Below are 27,871 nucleotides of genomic sequence, written 5' to 3' on the forward strand. Positions count from 1 at the left end.
CTTGGCCACAGCAGGTGGGTTCCAGGACCCCAAATCCATTCTTGCCACAAACTCAACTGTGAACCCCTTGCAATCAGTACGGCTGCAGGGAAAGCAGAGTCAATGGTCCCTACTAGTGGGCAGCAAAGACTGGAGGAGGAGGCAAGGGCTGGCAGCTTTGCTTTTTCTGGGATGCTACTGCCTCTAGGGGTCTGGTGAGTGGCAACACAGTCACGCCTAAGAGACAGCTTCACCACAGCTGGGACAGAGGGACAGCCCCCACTGGACACACACCCCGCCCCCGCCACCGGAGGTGAGCAGAGGCTTTGAGGATGCTGTGTGATGTGAATCTTGAGGTCATCCTGATCCTATGGTATTTTGTTGCAGTTTTCTGAGCTCTTCTATGGTCTTGCTGTGAGTGCCCTCTAACAGCCAGGGCAATAGGGGATGGGGGGTCATCCTACGTCACCAACAGAGAACTGAGGCTTAAGTGGGACTAAGACACCAGGACACTTTGGGGGCAGAGGCCAGGTCCTAAAGGCTCCTCTAGACCCTCATCCCCTGAGAAAGTTGAGGGCCAGGGGCTCAGGGGCAACGCAGGAGTCCACACCAGAGGCCATAAGCCAGATTTAGCAGCACTTTTACTTCCACATCTGAACTCCCTGGATCCTCACAACAGCCCTGTGAGGTAGGTAGGGCAGGAAGGTTTCAGAGATCCCCATTTATAAATGAGGATGCTGAGGCACAGAGAGGTGAAATGACTTGCCCAAGGTCACACAGCCAGCAGTGTAAAGGGCCCAAAGCCACCATTCTTCTGGCCCTCTGGAAGTCCCCACATCCACTCCTGTACCCCTCTGTGTTCCCACCCTCTCTTACCTCTTCTGAGTCCACAAGGGCCTTCAAGGCAGGCTGACAGCTAGGACTTTTCAGGAACAGCCATTGGGGAGGGCCTGATCAACTCCAGGTAGGCACTGACCTGTAGGGCAGGAGGCCAGCTCTGCCCTCCCCCACTTCCCAGTTGGACAGAGGGCCCAGTAGGTTCCAGAGCAAGGGTGGAGCTGGGCATGGTCCGTGAATGAAAGGGAGTAAAGGTGGGTATAAAGGTATGTGTGTCCTTTGCTAAAGATGAAGGCCACCCCCAAGTCCCAGACACGGTGTCTCAAGTGCCCCACCCTGTGCCTCCCTCATCCCACAGAGCCACAGTGAGCTTTCTCAGCAGCAAAAGGAACCACAGACATCTGCTTCTGGCACTGAACTGCTCCAGTGGACAGGTCCCATCAGGCATTCAGACCCCATCACGCAGACACAGTGCCTCCACAGCTTGACTGGGACCCTGGGCCACACCCCCGATGGCAAACAGCCGGGGCCCAGCCTGCAGACTAGAACAGGAGCAGCGGGCTGTGGGCATGGGAGGCAGTGCCTCCCAGCGCCGCCGTGCAAGGCTGAAGCCCTCCACAGAGCCCAGAGGGCACGGCTGGTTTCCTGCAGGAAGAAGACAGATGTTGTAAAGGGCACAGGCTGCAGGGGCTCCAGCTCTTTTTCTCCCTGAGCTCAGAGCATGGCCCAGCATGCATTACCCCAGCATGGGCTATCCATGCGTTGCTACTCATTGCCCCCATTTCATCACTCATTCATTTATTTATTCACATTTCTATTTCTCCATTCATTCAGTGGTCATTTGTCCTGTTTTTATCTCCTAGGCCCCTGCTGGTACAGAACCCACAGTTAGGTGCTGAGAGACACCCCAAAAGCTGAGCCAGGCAGACCACCCACTGACTGTTTTACAGATTGGAAAAGGGAAGCTCACAAAGCCATGACCCCTGGAGTACCTAGAGAAGGGCAGGAGGTGGTACTCACGCAGGGGGCTACTCTTTCCTGTCTTGGGCTCCCCTCCTATCCCTAGCCCCACAGAGACTCACCAAGGCCCCCAATGGCCACGATGTGGTCCCCAAGTGAGCCAACCACAAAGTCGGCCCTCTTATCCCTCATGCGCAGGCTTCGGGGCAGCTTGGTCCAGGACCCTGCAGGGGAGGGGAGGTCAGATCTAGCCCCCTCACACACACTGCACCCCTCCATCCCATGGAGAGTGGGAGAATAGCCCAGACCAGCCACTGCTCACCATGCTCCAGGTCGAACATCTCCACAGTGTTGACAAAGTGTGGGCGGGAGTAGAAATTGTGGGGCCCGGGCTGCTGCAGGCCACCCAGGCTAAAGACGCTGCCTTCGGCCATCACGCAGCCGGCAAAGGCCCGGCGGCTGGGCAGGCTTGGGTGTCGGGTCCAGGTACGGGCCTCCAGATCAAAGGCCTCAAAAGCAGTCACTGGGAGCTTGCCCTGGCGGCCCCCTGCCAATGGAATTGGGGCACCTGGGAGGCAGCCCAGGAGGCCTGGCAGCCTCTTCCTTTACCAGGTTGCTGAGCCTTTACCACTGCCCACCCCAGCTACCCATACCCAGCTGTGTGCACACCAGAGCACAGATCAACCGCAAAGATCCTTAGGCACTGGGGTTTGGTTTTCCAGCCTCAGCAGGACCACCAGAGGTCAGAGCCTCAGAGCAACCCTGGCTCAAACCAACAAAACTTCTCTTGTCCCACCATCCCAGATTAAGCTTGATCCCAGCCAACCTATACGGGTAAGTGCTTTTGGACTTAGGCCAATTTTCCACATCCCCAGGTCCTTACCCAGGACATAGATCTTGTTCCCGTTCAGGAAGGTGGAGGCCCCGTAGCAGGGTGTGGGCATCGAGGGCAGCGAAAGCCAGCAGTCCCGGCGGGGTTCATACACCCGAACCTGGGCCTGGGGGGTTGTGTCAGGGCCCATTCCCCCCAGTGCATACACCATACCATCTGCAGAGAAAAGAGTAATACAGACTATCCCTGGGCCTGGCCACAGCACTCCACCCTGACAACAGCCCTGGTCAGGCCTGGAGGTGGCTTAGGACAAACCTATTTATGGTACCCCTCCCTGGCAGCAGAAACCCTCCTGCCTGCCTGGAGTGGGGGCTGGGAGAGCTAGGATTCTCACTCTGGCCAGGGCCCCTTCAAGTGAAGAGCAGGAGGCAGCCAATCTAATTATAAGCCGTCTCTGTCTCCCTGGAGACGCTATGGCAACCACATCTGGCATCCAAGCAGGACTGGTGGTCAGACCTGGAGGCCACAATGTAGGGACTCTCATGGGGGAAGGAGGGTGGGGGCCATATGGAGATCTGTTCAGCATGGAGCTCAGACTGGGGAGGGGGCTCTGGGGATCAGCTGGGGGGCTGGGAGAGGAGCTTGGGCCTGCAGGATGGGGGTGCTGTCCACAAGCCTTCTGCCAGCACTTCTGTACCCTGCCCTTTCACTAGAGTAGGTTCTTGCCCTGTTATACTCTCAGGGTCAGCTGGGGGCATGTGTGGGGGCCTTGGGCAGACAGCCAGTTAGCTAGGGGCTTCCATGGCAACTGCCTCCAGGCCAGCTTGGCTTTTGTCCATCTCAGTCTCCCTTGTTTGTTTGTGTGGTGCGAGGAATTTAAGCACTTGCCGGGCTCTGAGCCAAGGCCCTGCTCCCATCCCCCTCTCCCAGACTATTTATAACTGTGGGAGTCATTGGGCCACCCCTCCTTGTCTCTCACAGAGGAGGAATGGGGCAGGGAGGTGGCTTGGGCCTCCCATCATGCTGGTGGCTAGCCTGGGCTCTGACTCCCACCTCACAGCTGGAAAAGGCAGTTTAGGCTGCTGCTAGCCCAGCTCAGAGCTAGGTAGGGAAGGGTACAAGAAACAAAGCCATGTCCAGGGCACCCAGGCAAAATTTACAGCTCTTGCCCAATCTCTGAAGGTAAGGGACCAAGTCAGGAAAGAATGGAGGGTGTTGGGGCACCTGAGGGACCTTCCTTGGGAGGCCACTCACCTCTCTCCACAGTTGCAACCCCCATGGCTGCCTGAGGTAGGGTGGCCCGACGCTCCCAGCGGCCCTCGTCAGCCAGGAAGGCCTCCACAGCAGCTACCGGGCTCTGGCCCTCATCCACACCGCCCACCACTAGCACCTGCTTGCCCAGTACCACAGCAGCCGCACCAGCCCGGGCAGTGGGCAGGGGCGCCAGTGCCAGCCACGTATGTGAGGCCATGTCCAATGTCTCGGCAGTGTCCAAAGGCAGTCCAGCTCGGCCACAGCCCCCCAACACTAGCAGGTGCCCATCCTGGTATGCCACTGTACCATATACCCGGCAGGTGGGCATGGGTGGGAACACCTGCCAAGCAAAGGCCCGGCCACCTCCTGTAGCCATGGTGTTCACCTCCAGTGGCAGGCCATGCTATTTGCTCAGGCTGCAGGCCTCACTGAAGGGCATGATGGGGCCACATCTTGACTCTACCAGGGCTACAAGGGAGTGTGGGGCCAGTCCAAGGACTTTGCTTTCACCTAGAGAAAAGAGGGAAAACAAAGGGTCAGAGCCACTGACCAGCCCCTCAGGGTACAGATGAGCAGCCTGGCCCAAAATTGCTGGTGGGAAAAGCAGAGGGAAGACACACCTCCACTGCCTAGCACACTGATGTGGAGGTCCTCCTGGAGTGGGAAGGAGGGCAGTCTCCCAGTTACCCAGGCAACTTCCCAACTTGCTATGGGGCTTGAGGGATTCTCCTCCCATACCTTGCCCTCACCTAGTTGCTCCCCGGTTGAATCTAGGTCTAGGTGGGAGGTAAGGTGACTAGAATAGGACTTTCCACCCTAGCCCCCTTCCCTTTGCCTCAACAATCCTCACCCTGGTGCTCTGCATCAGTGGAGTTTTACTGTACCCTCCCCCTTACTGGCTTCCAGTGTGCTCTGGGCAGCCATCAGGGTCTCCAACCTGCTGCCAGGGATCAGAGTCCAGGGTATCCTTAAAACCCCTTTGGGAGCCATTCCATAGACTGCATCCATTCCCACCAGCAAAGGCCAAGATCAGGGTGTTTGAGACTGGGAGGGGAGGGGCTGGAGGCCAGAGTCCCACATTTCCCCTCAAGATCTACCCTCAGGGGTTTGCCCATGCCAAGTCCCCAGAGGCCTGCCTTCTTGGTGTCTGGGACGGGGAGGGGGATGATTTTTGGGAACTCACGAGCACTGGACTCTAGGTTCCCAGAGTCCAGGGCGTTGCCAGCAGAAATGGGCAGCTGGACTTCACAGATTCCAAGTTCCCTGGCTTCTCCTTTCCCGCGGGGAGGCACGCTCCTGGGACCCCTGGCGCGAGGGCCTCCCGGCCCCAAACTTCCAGCTCGCGGAAGGGGGGGCGGGTCCGAGCGAGCGCGCTTGGGGCTCTACACCCCGCGCCCTAAACTTCCCCTGAGCGCGGCTCCCGCGGGACTCACCGGCCGGGGCTCCGGCGCCGCCGGGGCGCAGGGTCCGCGGTTCCGGTTCCGCTGGTGCCTGATCTGGCTGGGTCTGAGGCCGGGCTCCGGCGGGGCTCCGGTGGGGCTCCGGTGGGGCTCCGGCGGGGCTCCGGCTCTTCTCCGGCGCGGGGCGGGGCTGGACAGGGTCCGCCCCTCGTCCCCCCTCCCGACTCGGGAAAACCTCCCCCCTGCTTTAACCCCGCACCTGCCGTGGCCGGAGCAGGGCGCGCCGACCCATGGTCACACGGAAACCGGTGAACAGACAGACGGACATGTGGACGCTGAGCCTGCCCAGGATTTGGGGTCCGACCTCGGACTGGGGGAGAAAGGAAGAAGCGGTGGGCCGCACGACACGTGTATGGTGGGGGCCGTTCTCAGCAGGACCCAGCCTGCGAGCACCGGCGAAGGGGCGGGCCAGCAGAACCTGGGGGCTTGAGAAGCGGGCGCCTGCCCACCACCGCTGCGCTCCGAAGAGCCCACGACAGGCTTCGCGGCGGCGCCCCCTGGAGGCCTCTTAGGGTATGTCCTGGGCCTTTGGTGGGGGCAATGGTTCGGTCGCCCTTCCCCAAGCACTGATGAGGGCACAGAACAGGTTCTGTGGTGCACATTGAGGGTAGCAGAGGGTGGAGGAGCAGAAAGTGCCAGCCCCCGTACTTGACAGGCCCTTCCACAGGCATGGGTGGGGGCGATTTTTGTGGGGGAGGGTAACAGAGCAGGTGATGAAGAGTCAGAGGCCAGGGGACCTCCCAGGCAGGTCACTCTGGGCTTATTCTGCAGGGCCTGAGGCCTGGGCTACTCTGGGACCCAAGGCACTTTGTGACTGTCCATCTTCAGGGTCCTGGGCCTGCCTCTAGCCAACTCCGGGGTCAGGCAAGAACAAGTTGGTGTGACAGAGGCAGACCTACCTCAGACCCAGACCCTTGCCCATCCTATCTTCTGAGCATCAAGAGTACTGGCTAAGTCTGTGAGCTAGGGGCCCATTTGTACAGGTCAGTGGTCACCTATGAGAAGAAGTCCTCGTGATTGTGCTTGCTACCATTTGTCCCTCTTTCATGGACAGCGTCTGCCTCACTTTCTCCAGAAGCACACCAGGAGACTGAGATACAAGTGCATATAGTTAATGTGGGAGATGAGGACAAGAAGCACCAGTAGAGGAGTGGCAAGAAGACAGGGAAAGCAGCCAATAAAGGGGTGTGTCATCAAACAAGTTCCCACTGTGAGCAACAAGGACCAAATCCTGCTGGGGACTCTGGGAGCCATTGTAGAACATGGGCCTCACATTATTGTTCCCATCAGAGCAAGGGAATGCTAAGGTATTCATTCTCAAATCTCCATCAGTCATGGGTTGAGAGCAACTTGGAGACATGAATACCCTAGCCTGCCTGACTTCTGGCCAGCCTAGAGTGTGGGCAGAGCATTCTGACCAGAGAGAGAGTCTTCAGTCCCTTTCAGGGGCTGGCAGATGGAGTTGGACGGCCCGCATGGAAATGGTGCCAAGGCTGGTTGCAGATCCTGGCTAGAAGGCTTTCATCCTCCCACTCCACTCTGCCCCCAACATGCTCCTCAGTTAGGCCAGTCACTGGTACCTTCCTCCATAGGGTATTCACACTGTCCTGCAGACCCCCTCACACTTCCCACTGTTCCCTTTCCAGGCCCCTTCCCCTCTCCTTTCCAGTAATTAAGCACATAAAAGCCTCCTGCCTTTAGATACCTCCCAGCACCCCAAGTCCTTCCATTGTTCCCTTCCTTCCAGTCAAACTCTTGAAGTCATCTTCTCTCACAGTTTCCATTGCCTTGGTGTTGGCCATCTTATATCTGCTACCACTGCTCCCCAAAACTTGGTATTGCCAAAGTCACCATGGAACACCATATAGCTAAAATGGGGCAGGGTGGGGCGGCTATCGTCTTTTTCTCAACTGAAATCTTTCTGGCCTCTTCAAAGCCTCACCCACCCTTGTGACCTTGGCTTCCTCCTGCTGCTTGTCCTGCCCCTCGGAGGCTTTTACAGGCCCTGCTTCCTCTCCTTCCCCAGGAAGTGCCTCCTCAACACCCAGCCTTGGCTTTTCTCCCTGGCACATAGACTCCCTCCTGGGGTGATCTCTCCAAGGCCACTGGCCTCACTCACATCTAGATCTTCACCAGATCTCTCTGCTCAGGTGGATATGGGTCTAGGGTCCATCAGTAAGGGATATAAAAGATGCCAAATAGAGAGGAAGGGCTGGATCCTGGGACGGCCCTGTGGTCTCTCCAACCTCATCTCATCTGATCCCAGTTATGCCTGGGATGGTCAGCATCCACCAAAGTCCAGGTCAAGTCAGACTTGGCCCTGATTAATGATCCCAGAGAGTTCCATCTGGGACGTTCTGGGTACCAAGAGGCAAAAGGATCAGCCTCCCCTCAGGAAGCTAGGTACCCCAGACCATTTCCCTGAACCCATATCATCCCCACAGTTCTAATGTGTGGAAGGGACACAGACTAGGGATGGACCTACCTTTTTTTGTCTTCCACTTTGTGCTGACCTCTAGGCTGGACATCACCAGAGAGGTATCCTCTTTCCAGGACACACCTAGGCCCATGTCATCCCTGGAGGCTGGACTCTGCTTCTTCATGGAAGTGCCTTCTGTTTACACAGGCCTGGCCCCACCTGCACATGGGGGGCCAACACTGCTGGCTTTAGAGAAGCTATAGAAGACAACTTGGGCAGAAGATGAGGCTGGATTGGTCCTAAGAGTGAACAACTAATCCTCAACCATGGATGGGGCAGAGATGGGGCTCACCCTCAGTTGGGAACTGGGAGTGCTAAGGTGGGACTTCCTGATTGCAACCCCGCGACCCTGGCCCTTGAGACCCCATCCTTCCCTTCTCTCTACCAATACAAGGGGCCAGAAGCATTGACCCCAGAGGAGCAGGAGAGTTTGCATTTCCTGTTGGATATCTTGGCTATGCTTAAAGGCACTGAGGACCCCACCATCAGGGCTGAGGCCCTGAGAAGCTCAGGTGCACAAGGTGAGGCCTAGGGTGGGGTGAGTGTTTCTCTCTAGGGGTGCCCAGACCCCTCTGTAGAGGCAGGGAAGCATAGATCAGGTAGAGGATCCTGGGGTTTTATGGGGAGTGAGGAGGGCTATCAACCAGTCCCCAAATGAAGCATCCAGTCACACTCTGTGACTGCCCATAGGCTTCCACCTGCCCCCCAGCTACCAAATTTACACCACTGTACATGTCAGGTCCAAGAGTTATGACAATATTTTTGCCTCTTAGCTCAGGCTCTGACCCAAGTACAGATGCCCCCACCATCTCATCCATGAAACCAGGACTTCCAGGTTGACTCCCAACCTGGAGTTGGGGGCCCTTGACCAAGAAGTGCCTTTGGTCAGAGCATTAGAGACCATTCTGACCCTTTAGACTCCTAAGGTTAATTTTTACCTACGTTCTCTCATCTGATGCTGCTTGGGTAGTGAGCCCTGTAACCGTCACCTCTCTGCTGGCCCCAGGGTACATGTGGAAAGACTGTACAGGTGGAAAGAAGTCCCAATCTCTTAGGCCAAAAAGCAGGGATTTGGGGAAGAGTTAAGACTTTAGGGAGGGCTTTCTGCCACTGAGGGAGCTAAGGCTGGACCAGGGTCCTCCCACCACACCTGTGGGCATGCTCCTAAGCAAGTACACTCAGGCCCACACTGGTATGCTGGGACTCTCAGATTGGACATGCCCAGCTTTGGGCTTATTTGCCACAAATGTGTGCAAACCAGCCTTTCATACCACATGCAGTGAGCCCACTCTCAGGAATAGGGGAAGGCCTGCTGCCCTCAGAGGAGGTACAAAGAGGCTCCCGAGGGACACTCTCAGGCAGGGCGCACTCCTCTTTCACCCTCTGTTCAGGCACCTGGGACAGAGGTGGGCCTTGCCAGTGGCTGCGGGAGGACTAAAAGGGTGAAGGATAGCTTGGACCTTGCCAAAAATCCCTCCCACATGTCGTTACACCATCAAGCCCCTCAGAGAAGGTGTCAGACGAGCCCCTAATCCAATGCTAGTCTGGTGCAGTCTTGCCTGGGGCAGCGGCCGAAAGCGCCTCTGCCCCTCACACTCCTGCACAGGTCCGCAAGGGTTTAGAGCGGTCCCCTCTGCCACCTCCTCCAGGAAGTCTTCTCTGGTTTCCGCTTGTCCAGCCCCCAGACTTTGGGGGAAACGGGGTCTCGGGGGGTCAAGGGTCACTAGGGCGGGCCAGGTCCCGGAAGCGGAAGCGCGGCGCACTTCCGGTGCGCAGCAGGCGGCCATGTTGGAGCAGCGGAGGCGGCGCAGAGGCGCGTCCAGGGTCCCCGCGGCGGCGCCGGTAGGTTGGGGCCGTGGGCCTAGCCACGCCGCGGAGGGGTCGTCCGCGAGGCGGCAGGGTGGATGGGCCGGGTGGCCGGCTCCTTCGGGACCAGCGCCCTCCGCCGGCCCGGCCGAGACCCCCAACCCCCACCCCGTGCCCAAAGACCCCACCCTGGAGCTGTGCGACCCCGTCGCGCTCTCACCGCCTGTCCCGTGCATTTCGCTTCCTCTAAGGCCCCCCGCTCCTACCGTCGGCTTGGGTCTCAGGGACGCGGACTCCCAGCCTGAGGGCCCTGATCTGCCCCCGCCCCAGTTTCGCTTGGTTAGGGCCGCTCCCGTCCTGCATCTTTTCATCAGCTTCCCCGGCCTGCCCCGGGGACACTTGTGAAGGGAAGTCAGGGGTCGGGCTGCAGTCTCTGTTTTCCGGAGCCTCTTGGAAAGCCCAGGAGACCCCTCCCAAGGGCCCAGGCCGACCTGAGCGGAAGAGCCCCGAGTTCACCCCCAATATCTGTGCCTGGAGGTAACAGGTTCCTCCTTATTGTACAGTTCACAGCCCTGGGAACTACACCCCTTGGGAAAAAAGAGAACTAAAGTCATGTGTAAGGACTGTACTTGGAGAATGGCCTCTGGAGAGGGGAAGTGCCCGAGACACCTGAGCATCCAACAATGTTTCCAAACAAAGAGCCCCAGGGCACTTCCTCCAGGGAATTCTGAAAACTTCTGCTCCACTAGGGGGAGGAAGAAGCTGCACAGACTCACCTCTTGGCCCCAGAGACTTGCCTGATCCCAGCTGATCTTTTAATTCTCCTGTGCAGCTGCGGAGCTGTCTCTGGGACCCCTCAGTGATGGGTTAGACTAGATGTTAGTCATGATTGACGGCCTACAGCTTTTAAAGAGAAGCCTGGGACAACTTGGGTCTTCCCAGACAGCTCTAAATGGGCTGTACCAAAGTCGTCTTCCAAGCCCTAGTTAGGACAGTTCAGATCTCTAGGGTCCGCTTTATTAACCATCTTACTCGGAGTCATTGGCTCCCAGACCTTGGGCTCTTGGTCTGGCTGCCTGGCGCCAGGCTGCCTGATTGCCTTGAGATGTATTATTAGTACCTGCTACTCATCTTTTTAGTTTCTGTTGAAGGAGAGTCTGGCTTTTTCCCTGGGGTTGGTCTCCATGGCTCTAGTGCTAGGAATTGGACCTCTGAGTGGACTGTCTGGGAACTCTGAAAGCAGAACTTCTGGTGGGCAGGGAGGTCCACCCCTGGGCACCTGAACAGCAGCAGCTGTAGGAACAGAGATCGTCATGGACTTTGGATGTAAGTCTGGGCCCTTTGGCCAGCATTCAAGGAACATTCAAAGCTTGTATTACCCTGCTGTCCCCTGTTTTTCCAGCTAGACCTCCCAGCCCTGACCACAGATTCCAGTCACACCAAGTTTGCCTTACTCTTTCTCACTTTGGAGCCATTGCGTTGGCTGTTGCCCTTTTTGCTCCATCTCCATCTGGTCCTTTCCTATTCATCATTCATGTCCCACATGAATATTCCTCTCCCGGGAATGCTTCCCGTACCCATTGGCAAGCTGAGCTGTGTGCCAGTGTGCATTCCCAAGAACCTTGAGGGTATCTCTATCTTGCCTTCTGTACAGGGCTCCTGGAAGACAGAGATATTTGCCTGTATTCCCAGTGTTGAGTCTAATACTAGGAATTTGGCCAAGCCCAGATCTTTCCAGGGGCCCGTCAGCAGGTTGGATGGCTCTGATGAGCTTATGGGCATGTATCCTGAAGAAGCTGCCTCTGACCCATATGAGTCCCCCACCTCTACCCCACCACCCTCCACCGTGATAGGTGGAGAAGACCAGGGTTTTGCCCCAAGGAGTGGCTCACTCTGGCCAGGCCCCTCTGTGTCAATAGATGTTATTGTGAAGATTGCTGGCCCTGATTGACCTATCTACCGGTCCTGGCCCCTGTCTCGGTGCTGTTCTTATTGACTCTTCCTTTTGCCTTGGAGGTGCCAAGCGCTGGTTTGCGGATACCCAGGCAGATCTGCAGTGCCTAATGCCATGAGCGTGGTGGTGCAGCATGTGGAGGAGAAAGCTGTGCACTCCTGGTCGCGGATCTCCACGGCAGGGAAGAAGGCCCTGGAGGAAGCGCTGCTTGTCTTTAACCCCATGAGCCAGGATCTCAGTGCCACTGAGGCCCAGCTTGTGGCCTTCCTGCAGGGCTTGCGGGATGATGGCTTCCAACCTACCATCCTGCGCAGCGGTGATGTCTATGGCTATAGTTCGTGCACAGCCAACCCCCCAAGCCAGACAAAGCTTCAAGCTCGTGCCCCCACCCCAGCTGCCACATCACCTCCAGCCAGTGCTCCCCGAACTGCCATGCGGCTGCCTGCAGGCCGGGCCACGCTGCTCCCCATGCCACTGTCTGGCAGGCTGGCCAAAGCATCCACACCAACTCTCGCCAAGCATGCCACCACCAACCTGCTACTGAGCTCCCTGAAGCAGTCAAGTGCCAGCCGTGCCCGGGGTGCAGCAGTGGGCTTTCCCACCCACCTCTATCCAGGTGTCTACCCTGCCATGCGGCTCTCCGTTGTCCTTGAGGCCCTGGTTCCACTCAAGACTCCCATGCCCTGCTTGGGTGCCAAGCACAAGGCACAGTCACTGCAGCTCTCACTTGCAGACTCTCCCCTGAAGCTGCGGAAAGGTCTAGGGAAGAGGCTGGGGAATTCCCAGCCCAAAGCTCCCAGAAAAGCCACAAGCAAGGGCTCCAAGTGTCTGACTCGAAGAGGCCCCAGGGCTGGACCCCGACAAGGCACTGGGCCCCAGAGCAAGACCTACAAAGCCTCTGGTTCCCTCAGTGGCCCACGAATGAAAGGTGGCTGTGCTCTGGGCACCAAAACAGCCCAGGCCAAAGCTTCCCGTGCCCAGGCCAAGGTGGCTCGAACACAAGCCAAAGCTGCCAAGGCCCGGGCAGAAGCCAAGGCAGCACGGATCAAGGCCAAGGCCAAAGCCAAGGCAGTGCGGGCCAAGGCTAAGGCCAAGGCAGTGCAGGCCAGGGCCAAGGCCAGGGCAGTGCGGGCCAGGGCCAAGGCCAAGGCAGTGCGGGCCAGGGCCAAGGCCAAGGCAGTGCGGGCCAGGGCCAAGGCCAAGGCAGTGCGGGCCAGGGCCAAGGTGGCTCGGACCCATCCCAGGGGCAGGGGCAGGCCAAAAAGGTCTGTTCAGGCCAGGACTGCAAGGAGGGGCCGGAAAAGCTGCCCTGAGCCTGTGGGACAGAAGAGGAAAAGGACTGAGGAGGCAAAGGATCTTCCTCCCCAGAAGAGAACACGGCTTGGGCCCCAATCCCCTAAGGTATGGCTAGGACCTGGAACGGCAAAGCTGCTGAAATTCCGGGCCATCAAGGTGGACAGGCAGTCCTCAGATGATGAGGTGCGGCTGCAGGCTCAACGGATCCTCCGTGTGAACCTTTCCCCTGTAATACGACTTCAGCCATTGTTGCCATACTCAGCACCCTGATTCCTTCACGTAGCAACGTTTGGGGAAACTGAGCCCAGTTGTCTGTGTGGCCAGTGGCACAGTGTGCAATGCCCATGGATTCCACAACCCTAAAGACTCTGGGTGCCTCTCCAGGGCCCTGAGAGCCACCAGCCTCCTTTCAGAGACTGGAGGATGTGGGGTGGGGTGGGCGGGTGGGAGGGATGGTGTCATGGCGCGATGCACTGTGACTTGTTACTCTTCAAGTTGTATGTCCACTATTCCATCTATCACGTTTTATACCTTTCCACCTTCCAGTCTCCCTGCCCACACTCCATGGTCTTTTTTTGTATATGTGACTGCTGGTAGGCCAGCTTGGGTGTTTAGAAAAGGTAGCCCCAGGAACAGGAATGCCAGAGAGGGTCCTGGTAGCCCAGGGAAGGTCATGAATGTGAGTGAAGGGCAGCCTCCAGGCCCCTGAGGGCAGGGGCAGAGCCACTCTAAGGTGGGACACCTCCCCTTGGGGCTGCCCTGGTTTGATAATCCGGATGCTCCCTTGGAGGAGGACAATAGGTGGCTCTGTGGGGAAACTTGCAGCCTGCAGGTTTTTAGGCCAGGGAAGGGGAGGTGCAGACAGCCTGGCCTTGTCTTCCAGTCTACTCTGGCTGAAACCTTGGAGCTTTGTGTGGGCTTGTCGGGCAGGGCGGGGCCTAAATCGGCTGAAGTACTTCTGCCTACTCTTTTCTCTGCTTCTTTCAGGAGAGGGACTATCGTCGACTTCCCCAGTTGGTGGCAAGGGGTTGGGGCTTGAGTCAGGGGCCAGGGTAGCTCTGGGTTGTAGGGCCACAGAGTCCCCTCACTGACCAAGGAATTATATTGGATGGGTGGAGTGCTGCGGTCTCTGAGCATGGAGAGTTTCCACACTGCCTCTCAGTGCTTTCTGCCTGGGTTCCAAGTGCTCTATTCCCAGGTCCAGCCTCAGCATGTCTTCCAACAGGGGCCTGTATGTTCAGACATTATTGGTTCTTCCTGCTTTGGAGAGGGGACAGAGCCCTGAGCCCTGAACAAAAGTAGCTCCCTGCCCATCTGCCAATCCATCACTGTCTGCCCAGCCTGAAAGGCAGTGGCTGGGGCTGGCGGGGAGGGGGATACATTCCCCAGAGGCTCCTGGAGACGAACAGCCTTTCAGAGCTAGGGGTGGAAGCCTCATTTGAATGAGAATTGGATCTTTTCTGTCTCTGAGGGTTAGTCTGAACCCTGGCTGCACCAGCAGCAGCTGCGTTGGATGGCGGACCTATAGAGAAACTCTGCTCCTCCCCACCTTTCTTCTGCATCTGGTGACTGCTATTAATATCCTTTCCCTGGGCACGGCCTCTCTTTGTTTCCCAGGCTCTGGGGACACCCCCCCTGCCCCTTCTCCCAGCTGCACCATGACTCCACAACCATGCATGCTCCTTGCCTCTGGCATCCTTGAGTTCATCTACCATGTGAGTATGGGGAAGGACCTGAGGGCCACACTCAGATCCTTAAGGGCAGCCCAGCTAGGGGCACACTCTGTATTCTCTCTCTCTGGCCTGATTCTAGCTCCGACAGCCTAGGACCCCCAGCCGGGCTAGCCCCCCCTTTGAGCTCTGCTGCTGCCACTACCAATGAGTGAGAGGTGGTCTCTACCTGAGAGCCACGTGGAGGGGGAGAGGAAATCATCGGGCCTCCCTGTGGGATGGGGTGAGGTGGGGCGCGTACCCCTAGGATCTCTATACTCAGACCCTGCCCCTCCCAGTCGAGGCTCCCAGAGCAACTGCCCGGGACGTGCCAGACAAACTTCCTCCACCCGGCTGCTCAGGCGGCAGCTGCTACCCACCTACCAGCAACCTGATTATTGGCTGTGGCCAGAACCTTCGAACCTCATCCACCTGTGGCCTCCATGGCCCTGAACTCTACTGCATTGTCAGTAACCTACAGGTAGGGAGGAGGGTACGGGCTCTGGAGATGGCATCTTGGATTTTCTTGGGCAGGTTCAGCACCTGTGGGAGTTCAGGTCATTGACAAGACCCAGAGGGAGAGGCCTGTGCTGTGAAATTTTGGAGGGGGTTGTGGCCAACCAGGCACCTCCTGCCTAGTCAGTCTCATTGGGCATCCCTCCAGGATGCTGAGAATTGCTTCTTTTGTGACTCTCGGGACTGGAAAAGCCATGGCATTGAGAACGTGATCTCCCAGAGTAGTCCTGGCGGCAAAAGGACCTGGTGGCGAGCAGAGCGTGGTGAGGGTCCTTGTGTGCCCATGTGTGCAGGGCTGGGATCAGGGTCAAGGCCTGGCCACTGACCAGCCCTTGTGGTTACAGGTGTTGAGAATGTCACCAGCTGGACCTAGAAGATGCCTTTTACTTTACCCACCTCATCAGGACTTTCAAGGTGACCCACTGCCAGAGACTGAAAGCTTATTCTCTGCCTCCTGACCTGATGGCCACCGGTGATGTTTGCCACTGGTGACCCAAGGACCCCCTCCTATCCCCAGACATTCTGGCTCTGCTCCTTGAGCTCTCAGTGGACCATGGCCACTTCTGGCACATGTACCACTACTTTGCCCACAACTGCTTAGGCCTCTTTCCTGGGATTCCTCTTGCCCCTGGCCACAGAGTCAGTGACCTCATCTGTGAGCAGCATTACTTAAGACATCGAGACTTCCACTGAGGGAGAGGTCAGGCCCAGAGGAAGGGGGGTTAGGCCCTGGGATGAAGCCAGAAGCTCAGGCTTGCTTCTTAGGTAATTTCAAAGTTCTGGATCCAGCCATTCTCGTGGAGAACCCAAATAATACCAAGGTTCAGGGTAATTATCCCCACAGCCAGTCCTGTACTCCTTTTTTGGGAAAACCAGATACCCCCTGGTGGGAAGTGAGGTCCTACCTGGGTATGCGCACCGCAGGGCAGGGTGGTGGGCAAGCCAGCCCAGTCCCCCAAGGATTGTTTCCCAGCTCTGCTGCATTATGGTCCCTGTTACGGCTCCCCATTCCTGTCCCATGTTCCCCATACCTGTGCCCAGTGCATAGGGACTGGCCTGGGTAGCAGTTTTCATCTCTTGTCCCTTATCTCTGCCCCATCGCTGAATTCCTTTGTGAGACCCCATTGTGGTCATCACTGCTGGCCATGCCAGCCCAATCTTTGTCCCCCACCTCTGCTCCTATCACACTGTACCTCATAACTCTCCCCTTTGTGAGCCACTGTCACTGTTCCCCATCACGGCCCCCTGTCTGCCCTCCCCACTTTGATTCATCACCCTGGCCTTGATTGGTACCCTGCGTTCCTGAAGCTGCCTCCAGGTGGCGCCAGGGCGTCTCTGGGTGTGACCTCTTCCTTGTAAAACAGAAGTCTTGTTAAAGGACTAGAGAGACATAATCATAACCCAGCAGGGCAGCCCAGAGCCAGGCCAGGAGAGTACCAGAGCAGGAGGACAAACCCCGAAGTAGCTTTTTCTCTACATTCCACGTTCTCCACCCACCTTGACTTCGATTATTACCAACTACTTACCCTGAGCATGCGTGCACACACACGACCCCCCCCCCCCCCGCCCCCGGCCTTACTAGGGCCTAGAGCAGCTGTTGTGTGTTCCTCTGATCAAGAGAAAGGGGAGCTCTGGCAAAGAGATACAGGAGGTGGCCTCGGCTTGGTAGCTGACTTAAGCTGTGAGGAGCAAGAGGAGCCATGGCCCCATCTTTCCATCCATGTGTACATTTAACAAGTGCCCATGGAGCCCCACTGTGTGCCAGGCATCTTCTGGGCCTTGCTCAGTGGTGAGCAGATAGACAAGTTATCTGTCTTGGAGCTGACATAGAAATGAGAAAGGCAGTCAATAAATAAACATACCTTATGTGGTTTGGCTGGATAATAAGCTGATTTCTAATGATGGGCTGGGGACTGGAATCCTTTACTGCCTTAGGGAAGCAAGTTTCCAATATCTAGAGATACCAGAAAGGGGTGTCCAGGAAGCAGTGGGATATGCAGGTCTCAGCTCAGGAGTGATATCAGGTCTGGAGCAGTGCAGAGGTGGGATAATCACCATTAGGCTGTGGTCATCCTAAAATGGTATAATCAGGGGAGCAGGGATGGGAGAGTCCTACAGCATGGGTGCTGGAGGAGGTGGCTGCAATGATGTAGAGAGGGGAGAGACCCCCACCAATTCCTTCTCTATCTCAGCCATAGAGGGGTAACAACCAGTGTACCTGAGGGCTCTCGATCTGTCTCCAGAGCTCCTGCATGTGACTAACCTCCGTGCGAACTTCAAACTGCACACACTGGGTGACAGGCCCCAGGGGGGCTTCAAGGGACACCCCTTCTACTACTATGCCCTCTGAGCTTGTGGTCCAAGGCAGCTGCCTGTGCCATGGCCATGCCTCTGAGTACAGGCCTGCACCCAGGGTCCCACCCAACATGGAAGGCATGGTGAGTACCGTAGGAGGGGCATCCTGTGGCTGGTGGGAGGGCAAGCTGGGGGACTGGGGTAGACTCGTCTTGCCCTCCTCCCTGCCAGGTGCGTGGCCTTTGTGTCTGCTGCCACCACAGAGCTGGTACCCACCGTGAGCACTGCCAGGACCTGCACCAGGACCACCCATGGCAGGCAGCAGAGCCTGGGCACCCCCATGCCTGCCAGGCCAGCCCACTCCATATCCACCTTCCTTGTTCTGCCCCAGAATGTGAGTGTCATGGGCATGCCCACAGTTGTCACTTTGACATGGCCCTGTATCTCGCATCTAGCAATGTGAGTGGAGGTGTGTGTGATGCATGTCAACACAAGACACCTGGGTGCCGCTGTGAGCTCTGCCAGCCCTTCTTCCACCGAGATCCCAGGGAGGCTCCCTGCTCCCTTCACTCCTGCAAACGTGAGCCTTCCAACCCCCAATCCTAATTCTGACCCTGTTCCTTCAGTTTCAATGGTGACCTCTGACCTGACTCTGTCCACACTTCTGACCCCTGATCTAGCCTGTGACTGCAACCCTTTGGGTGCCCTGGAAAGTGGTTTGTGTGATGCCCACACAGATGAAACCTCGGGCCTCCTCTCTGGGCAGTATCGCTTGCAAAGTTCACGTGTGGGGCCAGTGCTGTGACTCCTCTGGCCTGGTCACTACGGCCTGAGCTCGCAGTCAAAGGGCTGCCAGTGTGAGTGACCCTCAGAGTGGACCCCCACCACCAGGTCCTCCTTGCTCTGCCCCCAATTACTGCCCTAATAACGCATGCACCTACCTACCCCTGCAGCACTCATTAGCACCGTGACAGCCCTGTGCCTTAGCCTGCAGGTGCAATCCCCGGGGCTGCATCCCTGGCACTCATGCCTGTGATCTCTCCAGTGGTGCCTATCACTGCAAACGCCTTGTCTCTGGATGGGACTGCAGCCGTTGTCTGGTGAGGTTTGACCTGCCTTCTGATTTGACCTTGATTTTGGGTGCTGGGCTCCTAGAAGCTGACAAGTACAAGGTTGTAATCAGTGTGACTGCAGACTAAGCCTTGCTGGTGGGTTGGTGCCACTTCCTGATCTGGTCACTAGAGTCAGTGCCACCTTGGCTAGCTGAACCAGCACATGCCCTCAGGTGGGAGCTTTGGGAACAAAAGAAAGAAAAGCATTTAAAAGAGCTACAACAGTATTATGCGCTGAATTTAAAGGTGTTTCACAGCAAAAGTGTTTGAAGGGACACTCAGTGTATCCCCTTCTTGCCTCTCCTTGAACATTACAAATCCTTTGTTTAACTTTTATTTTACCCCTGGCTGTGACCTCATCTTCTTACCTCTTACCTCCCCTCCATGAAGCCGTGCAGGAGTACACCAGGGTCTCCTCTCCACTTCTCAGCCAGAGGCAGAAGAGCATTAAAGCCCTGGGCTCACCCTTGCTTCTTCCTGCAATGAGCAGTCCCAGCATATGGCCTTCCAGGCTCCTGACCCTCCTCTCCTTGCCCAGGTCTTCTTGTCCTTTCTCCACCCACCTACTCTCTCTTATAGCCCAACTTCTGGGGTCTGAGTAGTGACTCTCTAGGCTGTCGGCCCTGTGACTGTGACTTTGGGGGTACAAGGCAGGGACTGGGGGTCCAGGTCAAGGGACAAGAATTGGGAGTTGACTCTGTCCCGTCCCCACCCCTACGCTGGCTCAGGTGTTCTGCAAGGGAGGGCCTCTGCCTCTGCCGTCCCCACCTCTGTCTCCACCACTGCTGTGAACACTGGTCTGGGTACTTCTGTGCTGACCTCGACCAGGCCACTACTGAAGCTGAGCTTGGTCTGGGCCTCCAGCCTGCTGACCCCCAGCTGCTTGTGAGTGTCCAGGAAGGGCAGGGGCAGGAGGAAATCAAGGCTCACACCTTGGTGCTCAGGGGAGGGAGAGAGTGTCCAGAGAGAGCTAGTTGGAAGAAGAGGCCAGACAGGGTTAGGAAGGTGAGGCAGGTCCAAGTGAGGCAGCATCAGCATGGTCAGAAGTTTGGTGTCTTGGATGGAGTCCATGTTCCCAGGACAGGGAATTCCCTGGCAATCCTGTGGTTAGGACTCCTAGCTCTCACTGCCTCGGGCGAGGGTTTGATCCCTGCTCGGGGAAGTAGGATCCCACAAGCTGCACGGCGCGGACAAAAAAATCCTCACCCAGGACAGTGTGGGAGGACACTGACACCTGACTTGCCCACAGGGAGCCCCCGAGCCTGCTCCTCCTCACTGTACACAAGCCCCAGGGACCTCCCCTGGTTGGCTCAGGCCCCGACTTCAGAGACAGTGTGTCCCTTGATATGCCTCCACCCTGCCAGGTGAGCCTGTTACAAATACCAGCTGCCCAAGGTAAGGAGTGTGAGGAACAGGGTTGGGTCACAGGCCACTAGGTCTTAGTTGGGATGGGCCCAAGCCCTGGGGCTATGAGTCCCTGGGGTCTTAGAGGAATGGGAATCTAAATCCTGAGGGTCCTAGGTCCTGGAGTGGTCTGGACCTGGGAGTCAGTGTCTCACATCCAGGCCCCAAAGGAGCCCCTGCCCCTGCATCAGGGAGCTGGCTGTACACTGTGGACTGGCTCAGACTTTGCACGTGTGGTTGATGGGGCTGGCCTCTCTCTTCTGGCACCCATAGTGCCTTCTGCCCTGGAGTGTGACATTGTCCTACGCTATGAGACCCAGGTCAGTAGCATGGGTGCCAGGCAGGTGGATGGGTGGTGCTGGGTGGTGGGTAGGGGCAGCTCTATGACCACTGACCCCTAACCCTAGGCACCTGAAGAGTGGCAGGCATTAGTCAGGGTCCATGCTCAATCCCAGCCCAGCAGTACCCGCTGTGCCCATCTGCTGCCCTCAGAGCAGCTGTTCCAGGTGGCCTTGACCCAGATACACAGGTAGGCTAGACCACATGACCCCCAAAATACCAAGACCCTGTTATGTAGCCAACACATTCAAAGCAATACCCAAACAAAGTAGAAACCTTCCAATATGGAATACCATCATGTCATAGAACAATCAAAGCAGGGACCTAATTTAAAACAGGGCAGGGTTTAAGAAGTTGGTCTTTTTCCATTGGTTGTATGATGAAATGTTGGACCCCATATCTGCACAGTGGAAATGGGACATTCCTGGGACCACATGATCATGACCTCCTTACCCCACCCTGACTCCTCTCCCCCATCCCTGCAGAGCTGTGTTTCTATCCAGACTTTTCCACTTTGAACCTGGAACACGCTACTCCATGACCCTATGACTATGGCAGACCAAGGGGGTGCAGAGACCTGGGAGGGCGGCACCATCCTTCTGGATTCGGTGAGATCCTAGGGATTCCACCCCACATCTGGGTGGAGACACAAATTAGCAGGACAATATGGATGCAGTGGGCTCAGGGGACAGGGGATTGTGGAGACATAGAGTTGCACCAAGAGGATTGAGACAGGTGGAGAGTGTAGGGAGGGGGAATCAGGCAGGGGAAAAGCACATGCCAAGGATAGAAGGTGAGACTGGCAGGTGCCAGACCTCACAGGACCTTGTGGGCCAGGCGAAGGGCTTATCCTGGGGAAATGGGGAGCCCTGGAAGGGATTTGAGCAGGCAAGAGACATGGGGAGGATGGATTGTTAGGGGGAAGCTACTTCAATGATTCTGAATGAGAGGTGGCATTGCCTGGACTAGATCAGGGCTATTGGAGAGGAAGGAGAAACAGAATCAAAAGAGAAACAGGAAGGGGGTGGGAAGGGGCTGTGAGGGCCAACGTACAGAAGTTCCATTGTAGGTGTTAGTGAGTGGGACTGGGTTCACTACCCCCTGCCTTCCACCCTTTACCTTCCTAGTAGGTTGTGCTCCTGCCACAGGTGAAAGGGTTGCCTGGACTGAGGTCTGTGGACCCTGGCGCCACGGGGCACTTGCAGGAGCTCCACAAGGCGGGCTGCGTGGAGGCAGCGAGGATGAGCCTCTCCAGCACTATACCTGAGGCCTGTGCCCGCCTTGCCTGCAGCATCTCTGCCCTGTTCCAGGGGGGTGGCCTTGGTGAGTGTGTGGCCCTGGCTTGAGGGGGCTGAAGGATGGGGGTTGCAGGAGGCACCATGAGGTTCATCTGATCTTACCCTTTCTCCTGGCAGCATGTGAGTGCCACCCCCAGGGTTCACTGACCACCGAGTGTGCCCTGCTGGGTGGGCAGTGCTGCTGCCACCCTAACATTGATGGTCGTACCTGTGACCACTGCAGGCCTGGAACATGTGGCTTCCGGCCCACTGGCTGCCGTGGTGAGCCCTCAGGGCCAGTGGGTGTGGGGTCTGGGGTCTTGACAGGGCCCAATCAAGACAGGGTCTTGATTGCCCTGTCATTTCCCACAGAGTGCTGCTGCCACACCAAGGGTGCCACCAATGCCATTTGTAACCCTGTGAACGGGCAGTGCCCCTGTCGGGCAGGCCTTGCTGGTCGCTGCTGTGACCACTGCCTCTATGGCTGGTGGGGCTTCCCATGCTGCCAACCCTGTGCCTGCAGTGGAGCTGCTGAGTTGTGCCATCCACTCACAGGAGTCTGCCAGGACTGCCACGGGGCCACAATGGACCAGCACTGTGAGAGGTGAGGCTGCCACTGGAAGGGTTGGGGAGGGATCGTGATGAGTGGGCTAGGCCCCATTCCATGTGCTACTGCCCCCAGGTGCTTGGATGGCTACTACGGAGACCCCACCCTGGGCTCAGGCCAGCAGTGCTGGCCCTGCCTCTGTCCTGGGCACCCTGGCTCAGGCATCTATCATGGGACTTCCTGCCATGTGGACAGCACCAGTGGATGTGTCCTGTGTCTCTGTGCATCTGGCTATGCAGGTGAGGCATGGTTGGCAGCGACAAACCCATGGCCCTGCTCACTTGTTCACAATCCCATCAGGTCCACGAGGCAAATCTTTGCCAGTGTCACCTGTGTGTTTGAGCTGCAGGGCGTGCTCCTCTCCTCAAGAAGTTCCCATTCTTGAGGAATTATAGTAATGGAACTTGTAAGCCAAGAAGATGGGTCATAATATAGCTATTGTGTCCTCTGCCCTCCTGGCTGGACCTCAGACCTTTTGGCTGGTTAAGTGGGACCCAGAGGCCCCAAAGGTACAGGAAGACTACTGAGACAACCCACACATACCCCAATCCACTCCAGGCCCCCGCTGCGACCGCTGCTCCTTGGGCTACTTTGGGCACCCTTGGCCAGGAGATGACCCCAGAAGGAGTCTGTGCCAGCCCTGCCAGTGCAACAACAATATTGATCCCGTGATCCAGCCGCCTGTGACCCCCACAGTGGACACTGCCAGCACTGTCAGCACCACAGCCATGGCCCTGGCTGTGCCCACTGCGGGCCTAGCTTCCAAGGCAGTGCCCTGCACCAAGGGGGCTGCCGGCATGAGTGTGTGAGTGGGATGGGTGAGGGTATCCCAAGGTGGGGGGTGCGTTCTCTTTCCTCAAGCCCTTCCTCTCCCCGGGCTGTGGCTGTGGCCGCCAGGGCACCATACCTGCGAGGTGCCTGTCTGGGGCTGAAGCCTGCTTCTGCAACCAGGTCAGCGGGCAGTGCCCCTGCTGCCCCCACACGCTGGGGCGGGACTATAGCCGCTGTGCCCCCCTCTTCTGGAACCTGGGGGTGGGTCCCGAGGCCGCGAGCCCTGCAGCCGCCGTGCCCAACACACTTTGCAGCCAGTGTATCACCCAGTGAGTGAGCCCTTGTCGCACATAGCATGTGGCAGTGGCCAGGTGTGAGTGAATGTGTGTGCCTGTGGTGTGATTTATGGCTGGTGTGAGTGTGAGTGTTAATGTGACTACCAGCAGCAGTGTGTGTGGCTGCAAGCAGCTGTGTGTGCTCTTGTGCAACATTAGCTATGAGCAGACATGAGACCACGTGGGCCCGACCCCACGTGCCACCGTGTGTTGGCATGTAGGTGAAGCACTGTGAGTGGGTCATGGCAAGCAGAACAGGTGTGGCACGGGTGGGGCCGGGTGCAGCTGGGAAGGAGGCAGAAGAGGCACGGGCGGAGGGGGAGGATTGGGAGATGCAGGCAGAGATGGATGGCCGTGGGAAGCGAGTGTTTCCAGGAGGAGAGACGTCAGGGACTGAATGAGATGAGGTCTGAATGAGATGAGGTCTGAAGTGTGTTCTCGAGTCCTTGGTGAGGAGAGGGTGGGAGTCGGCGGGTGAGCGTGTGGAAACAGTGGGGTGCTCCACTCAGGACACAGAGGAGCAGGTCAGGAGTTGAGAACCCAGAGGGCCGGTCTGTGGGAGGCGAGGCTGGCAATGTAGGGACAAGGTGGGGGCCGGTCAAGGGGGTCAGACCAGAGGAAGCAGGAGGGGAGAAGCCCTCAGCCAAGCACAGGTATGAGTGCTGCCTGGGCAGGAACAGGCTGAGAGGAGGCGACTGTGTGCTGCCTCTGAGCTCTCCTTTCCTTCTTCCTCCCCCAGAGGAGGCTCTTTGTTTCTGTGGACTGGCCACACACTCTTCCTTCAGGTCATGGGTCAGTGCCCCTGCCAGGCAGGATTTGGGAGCTGCACGTGCTCCTGGTATCAGGATGGGTACTGGGGTGACCCAGAGCGGGAATGCAGAGGTGAGCAGGGCATTCACACAATCCACCACCAGGGGTGAGGCTGTCCTGACGGGATCCTCCCTGTGGGATGGCGGGGGAGCCACCAGGTTGTCCTGAGGGAGAGCACGTGTTTATTGCTGTTTTCTCCAAAACTTAAAGAAATACTCATGAAAACAGCTGTAGGGAAAGAGTGTTGGCAAGGCCAGGTTGGGTAGGCCTGCGGAGCAGACACATTGGGTGGTTCTTTCCTGACCCCACCTGCCAGTCTTGACCCAAACTGACCTCTCTCTGGGCTGTAGAGCACCTGGAGCCCTGTGCTGTTTTCCTGCCCAAAGGCTGCCATGCAGTATGGCCTCTCTGGCTGGGGTAGATGCCAGTACCCATGACCGTTCTCTCTTTTTTTCTTTGCTGTACGCGGGCCTCTCACTGTCGTTGCCTCTCCCATTGCGGAGCACAGGCTCCGGAAGCGCAGGCCGAGCGGCCATGGCTCACAGGCCCAGCCGCTCTGCGGCATGTGGGATATTCCCGGACCGGGGCACGAACCCGTGTCCCCTGCATCGGCAGGCGGACTCTCAACCACTGCACCACCAGGGAAGCCCCCATTCTCTCTTTTTTTTTTTTTTTTTTTTTCATTCTCTTTTTTTTAAAAATATATTTTTAAATTTATTTTGGCTGTGTTGAGTCTTAGTTGCGGCACGTGGGATCTTTTTAGTTGTGGCGTGCAGGATCTTAGTTGCGGCATGCATGCGAGATCTAGTTCCCGAACCAGGGATCGAATCCGGGCTCCCTGCATTGGGAGCATGGAGTCTTACCCACTGGACCACCAGGGAAGTTCCCCCATGGCTGCTCTGAGCAGTGGCTTAGGTGAGGCTCTCATACTCACACAGGGTCATTCTCCTCCTCAGGCTTCTTGGCGGCAAGCCTAGTGTGAGTGCTGCTTGCTCCCTACCCTGACCCTCTCTCTCCCCCGCAGCCTGTGCCTGTGACCCCCAGGGCTCCATCTCGCCCAGCTGTGACCCACGCACAGGCACCTGCTGCTGCAGAGAGGGCATCTCAGGGCTGAGGTGCCAGGCATGTGCCCGTGGCTCCAGAGGTGGCTTCCCACACTGCATGTCCTGCCCTCCCTGTTTCACCTCCTGGGACCAACACCTGGCTCTGCTCCAGCTACAGCTGGACACTGTGGCCCACAAAGTGGCCACCTTACGCCAGGGGATGCCTGGCTGGGGTGCTGGGGGCACCTGCAGGCCTGGAGGGGGTACTCCAGCAGGCCCAGACACTCCTGGAATCTCCTTCCCCCGCTGTGGGGCCCCAACGACAACTTATGGAATGGATAGCTGGACTCAGGCAAGGGGTCTGGGGTCAGTAGGAAGGAGGTCTCCAGCTAGCCTCCCAGGGTCAGGGATTCAGAGGGTCTTGGGTTGGCCTGTCTGAGTCCTGGGTCTGGGAGTGAGGTGAGTTTCCTTGAGTGAGGAACCAGGGAGGAAAGGGCATCTCTGGCCAGGCTGATACTCCATCCTCCCACAGACTGGAAACAACTGCATTGGCCCAGACACTGTGGGCCAAAGGACAGGTTGTAGCAGAAAGAGAGCCATGGGTTAGGGGGCAGTGTGAACATCTGGAAGAATTATCCCAGAAGCTAGACTGTGTCAAGGGCTTGGCCTGGCTCAAGACGGCCACAGGAGCCCAAGGTGAGGCCAAGTAGGCAGGTAGGTGGGCCGCAGGTGATGGTGGGGTCTAGGCTGGGGCAGGAGGAAGGGACCAGGTGCCTTTGCTTACATATCTGGGGGACCCAGGAGTCTGACTGACCCTGCCAGTGGAAGCCCTGAGCCAACCCTGTGTCTATCGTTCCTATCCCCTGCAGGTGCTGAGGCCCAGGCCTCCTCAGCTGCCCTGCTTTCTCAAGAGGCCATGCTTACAGCCCAGGCTGTGGCCACAGTTGGAGGACCAGACAGCATCCTGGGACAGGCCCAGGAGGCCTGGTGGTGGACAGAGAAGCTGCTGTGGGGGATGGGCCGACCCAGAGGGACAGCTGTGTGGCAGCTGAAATTGAGGGGCTGGTCCACAGGGTCCAGAGGTGTCACCCTCAGCTTCTGCAGCTCCTAGTCAAAGCTGGAGTGGTAGGTGGAGATATGGGTCACTGTGGGAGGCTTTGCCAAGGCGAGGACTCTCTCCTAGGGGTAAACTGGGTGTAGGGCAATGGGAGCGCTGGGACATGCATTCCTCACTGGATCCCCTAGGAATCGGGGACCATTCCCCTAGGGGTCGGGGACCTCGGTTGGTTTATGTTCCTGTACCCTGTGGTGTTCCCTCTTGTCCTGGGACCCTGCCTACCTCCCAGTGGGCTCTGGTTACCTCCCATAACTCCTCCTATAGCCTGGACATGGCGGTCACAGCCTTGGAGCAGCGTCAGCAACTGGTACAGAGCCATGGGGGCTGTGGAGGAGAGCATGGTGGGAGTCACAGGGTACCATGACTTGGCCATGGGATTGCAAGAGACATATTCCACATCTGACCCACCCCTACCAGCAACAGCAAATCCAGGCCACTGCAAGCTCCACGGGAATCCAGGCCTGGGAGATGAGGCGTCACGCAAGGGGTTCTGGGGTGTGGCCACCATGGCTCACATGCAAGCAACTGTGCAGCCCATCCAGCATTTCCTCTTGGGTACATGTCTGCTTGTGTGTCTGAGGTCAGGGGCAGGGGCAGGTGGGCATCTCGGACACTGCTATGATACTCCTTCTAGAATGAGGAATACTCATCAGGGCTGACCAGGGATCAGGTGGGAGCACTAGTGTGCTTCTAAATGTTTAACAAGTGGGGCCTGGGGGTCAGGAGGAACTGATTTGTAGTGTTTGTCAATTTCTGTGGTGTCAGTAATCCCCACCGTGACTGATTTCATTCTACCTGTCATTTAACAACTGATTCACAGAATTCCTGAAAATTTAACAATTGGCTCTTGGAAGCCTCTAGCACACCGTGTAGTCATGTCACAGGCAGGGTCAGTGAGAGATTAGGGTCAAAGTTCGTTGGGTCAGGGATCAGAGTTCACATCCAGGATCCCTACCTCCATCCCCACAGATGCTGTGAGTGTGGAGCTGGTGGCATGCCATGCGCTGGCGGTGCCCCTCCCCCAAGGTGGGGCAGCGGGCATTGCCCTCCTGCTGGATCAGATCCAGGGTGCCCTCCCTGTGCCAGATGCCGTAGGCCAGGAGCTGCCCAAAGCTGAAGGCGTTCTCCATCAGGCACAGCAGACCAGGTTAAGGGCCAGGAGGCTGGAGGTAGAGGTCAGAGGTTGGGGAGGAAAGGAATGCTGGACTGCCTGATCATCTGTGTCCTTCAGGGAGGGTACAGCCAGGGCCTTGGACTGGATGTTTAGGGAGCTGGATGTTTAGGGAGTGCTGGCTGAGGCGGGAACTCATGCAAGGGCTGCAGAGCAAGGACTGCAGGTCTTGAAACAGACTTCGAGGTCTGGAAGCCAGTGTACAGGAGGTGATACCCCACCCATACCCCTCAGCTCCCTCACACCTCTTGCTCAGAGGCTGCTGTGATCCCCATTCTTTCCCTGAGATCCTTGACCAGTTGTGATACCACGGTGCTAAATACCCTGACCATGTAATGCTCTACCTTGCTGTGGCCTCTCTGTGATTCCCTAATCTTTGCCTCAGGTGGCAGGCCACCTGGCCTGGGTGGCACTGGCAGTGGATGTGACCCCGGTCCTGGGGCATCTGTCCAGTGCAGCTATGGCTCTCAGGACCTGTTTGGCCCTGAGTCAGTGGCAGGCCCAGGAG

At 57.4% G+C, this 27,871-nt stretch overlaps 3 protein-coding genes across 6 annotated transcripts; 2 read left to right on the forward strand and 1 right to left on the reverse strand.

The window, feature by feature from the left end:
- Window positions 1-602: 602 nt before the first annotated feature.
- Window positions 603-5,468, reverse strand: KLHDC8B (kelch domain containing 8B). Its single transcript, XM_030867086.3, has 6 exons — window positions 5,296-5,468; window positions 3,863-4,372; window positions 2,660-2,824; window positions 2,099-2,323; window positions 1,899-2,000; window positions 603-1,461 (listed from the first exon to the last, which is right to left on the reverse strand). The coding sequence occupies exons 2-6, from the start codon at window positions 4,236-4,238 to the stop codon at window positions 1,265-1,267; spliced, it is 1,065 nt and encodes a 354-aa protein (XP_030722946.1). The 5' UTR covers window positions 4,239-4,372; window positions 5,296-5,468; the 3' UTR covers window positions 603-1,264.
- CCDC71 (coiled-coil domain containing 71) lies at window positions 5,418-13,284 on the forward strand. 4 transcript variants are annotated; one of them, XM_060308302.2, is made up of 3 exons: window positions 5,418-5,835; window positions 7,842-8,120; window positions 11,624-13,284. In XM_060308302.2, the coding sequence occupies exons 2-3, from the start codon at window positions 8,068-8,070 to the stop codon at window positions 13,125-13,127; spliced, it is 1,557 nt and encodes a 518-aa protein (XP_060164285.1). In that variant the 5' UTR covers window positions 5,418-5,835; window positions 7,842-8,067; the 3' UTR covers window positions 13,128-13,284. The 4 variants fall into 4 exon arrangements, with proteins under 4 accessions (XP_060164285.1, XP_030722944.1, XP_030722943.1 ...); XM_030867084.3 differs by lacking the exon at window positions 7,842-8,120; XM_030867083.2 differs by lacking the exons at window positions 5,418-5,835; window positions 7,842-8,120 and adding an exon at window positions 9,575-9,643.
- Window positions 13,285-19,845: 6,561 nt separating this feature from the next.
- LOC115858846 (laminin subunit beta-1-like) lies at window positions 19,846-22,521 on the forward strand. Its single transcript, XM_060308958.1, has 6 exons — window positions 19,846-20,213; window positions 20,718-20,840; window positions 21,381-21,555; window positions 21,648-21,791; window positions 21,882-22,113; window positions 22,192-22,521. The coding sequence occupies exons 2-6, from the start codon at window positions 20,778-20,780 to the stop codon at window positions 22,499-22,501; spliced, it is 924 nt and encodes a 307-aa protein (XP_060164941.1). The 5' UTR covers window positions 19,846-20,213; window positions 20,718-20,777; the 3' UTR covers window positions 22,502-22,521.
- Window positions 22,522-27,871: the final 5,350 nt, after the last annotated feature.

The sequence above is a fragment of the Globicephala melas genome, chromosome 11, assembly GCF_963455315.2.
Source record: "Globicephala melas chromosome 11, mGloMel1.2, whole genome shotgun sequence".
In the NCBI taxonomy this organism is placed as follows: domain Eukaryota; kingdom Metazoa; phylum Chordata; class Mammalia; order Artiodactyla; family Delphinidae; genus Globicephala; species Globicephala melas.